Source organism: Oryctolagus cuniculus, chromosome 12 (genome assembly GCF_964237555.1).
Source record: "Oryctolagus cuniculus chromosome 12, mOryCun1.1, whole genome shotgun sequence".
NCBI classification, from domain to species: domain Eukaryota; kingdom Metazoa; phylum Chordata; class Mammalia; order Lagomorpha; family Leporidae; genus Oryctolagus; species Oryctolagus cuniculus.
In genome coordinates this window covers 13,524,985-13,526,823 of record NC_091443.1, presented here as the reverse complement: position 1 = coordinate 13,526,823, position 1,839 = coordinate 13,524,985, and the positions used below count along the sequence as shown (strand labels likewise).

Here is a 1,839-nt window from a genome sequence, read left to right as displayed (position 1 = left end):
TTGAAAATATGAAAAATAAATTAATATCATTTGGATATTATACAGCAACAATGAAACAATCAAATTCTGCTAAATCTACCCTATGAGAAATACTAAGTGAAGTCAATGGGTAAAGAGACTAATTAGTACTAATTAAATAAAATTTCCCAGAAAGAAAATCCTGGGAACAGAAATGTCTTTAAGAGGACAAAAAGAGACAATAGGCAGCCGGGGCTTTCTCTCTCCCACAATCCCTCGCGCTCTTCCTTTCCAGCTTGGGCCCTCCAAGATGGCTCCCGCGAAGAAGGGCGGCGAGAAGAAGAAGGGTCGTTCTGCCATCAACAAGGTGGTGACCCGCGAGTACACCATCAACATTCACAAGCGCATCCATGGCGTGGGCTTCAAGAAGCGTGCCCCTCGGGCACTCGAAGAGATCCGGAAGTTTTCCATGAAAGAGATGGGAACTCCAGATGTGCGCATTGACACCAGGCTCAACAAAGCCGTCTGGGCCAAAGGAATAAGGAATGTCCCATACCGCATCCGCGTGAGGTTGTCCAGAAAACGTAATGAGGATGAAGATTCCCCAAACAAGCTCTACACTTTGGTTACCTACGAACCTGTCACCACTTTCAAAAATCTACAGTCAATGTGGATGAGAACTGATTAAAGTTGTAAAGCTGCAAAAAAAAAAAAAAAAAAAAGAGAGACAATAAAGGGAAGGGGCGGAGCCAAGATGGCGGAATAGTGAGGGCGTGCACCGATAGTCTGGGAAAAGATAGTTTAATAAAAGTGGAGTTACAGTAGCCTCAGGAAAAGGATCAGGAAAAAACTGCATAGGAAACTCTTCTGGATCTAGTGGATGTGACACGGAGGACCTACGGGGAGAGCGAGGTCGCCCACGGTGTGGAAGCCGAGCTGTGGGAGCCGAGCCGCAGAGTCTGTGTGCCAGCACTGAAAGGGAAGGTGAGACAAAGACCTTGGTGACCCGAGACATTGGCGGGGAAAGGCAGAAAGAGCCTACAGAGAATGAGGCCTGAAACCCCACTGGGGAAAGTTCACCAGGCTGACTGGAGGAGAGAAAAAATTCGAATAAATAAGGGGAACCAGCACGGACATTAGCCTCTCTCTCCACTCACCTTACAAAGCTGAGCAAGACAAAGGGCAGGTGCCATTTTGTGTATGTAAAGCAGCGCCCCTCTTTAGCCAAGCAGAAAAACCTGACTCTGGCGGGGAGAAATAACAGGAGGTTAAAACCTAGTGAAAGTGTGGAGCTAACGAACTGAGACTGTGAAAATCTGAGGGGCGGGGGCAAATGAACTCACCAAGTACACAAACTTGGTAATCTGGGCAACCTGGTGAGAGACTGCAGAGAAATTTGAGACCACACTGAGGGCTGCATAAACTCTTTGTGTGGTCCCAGGGGTAGAGCAGACTAATACCCACAGGGGCCAGATTTCATACATCAACTACTCTCAATTCCACTCAGCTGTGTGTAATTACTTCCCAACCGAGTCAAAAAAAAAAAAAAAGAGAGAGAGAGAGGGAGAGAGAGAGCAAGTGAGTGAGAGAACAATCTGGGTGAGTCACCTTTGGCACACCCTTAACCCTGAAGAACCAAACAAAGCTCTCTGGCCACACCCATCACAGCCTCTAAGGATCCATCAAAAGCAGACAGTCCACTTAATCTAGAGTCACAGTATAACAAGAAAAAACACCACAGCAAAGAAATCAAAGAATGTCTCCAATATGCCAAACAACAAACGCAAAAACCGAGGTAAAAAGAACAAGGAAGACACTATGACGCCCCCAAATAAAACAGACACCCCAACTCAAGATTATGAAAATGATGAGATAGAAGAA

At 46.1% G+C, this 1,839-nt stretch overlaps 1 protein-coding gene across 1 annotated transcript; it reads left to right on the top strand.

Annotated features, from left to right (window-relative positions):
- The first annotated feature begins 207 nt into the window (after positions 1-207).
- LOC100343079 (large ribosomal subunit protein eL31-like) lies at positions 208-685 on the top strand. The gene has a single exon (XM_051822922.2). The coding sequence runs from the start codon at positions 269-271 to the stop codon at positions 644-646; it is 378 nt and encodes a 125-aa protein (XP_051678882.1). The 5' UTR covers positions 208-268; the 3' UTR covers positions 647-685.
- The last annotated feature ends 1,154 nt before the right edge of the window (positions 686-1,839 follow it).

What these genes read in the sequence shown, in the direction of transcription:
- LOC100343079 (XM_051822922.2), top strand. Translation starts at nt 269, where the DNA reads ATGGCTCCCGCGAAGAAGGGCGGCGAGAAGAAGAAGGGTCGTTCTGCC.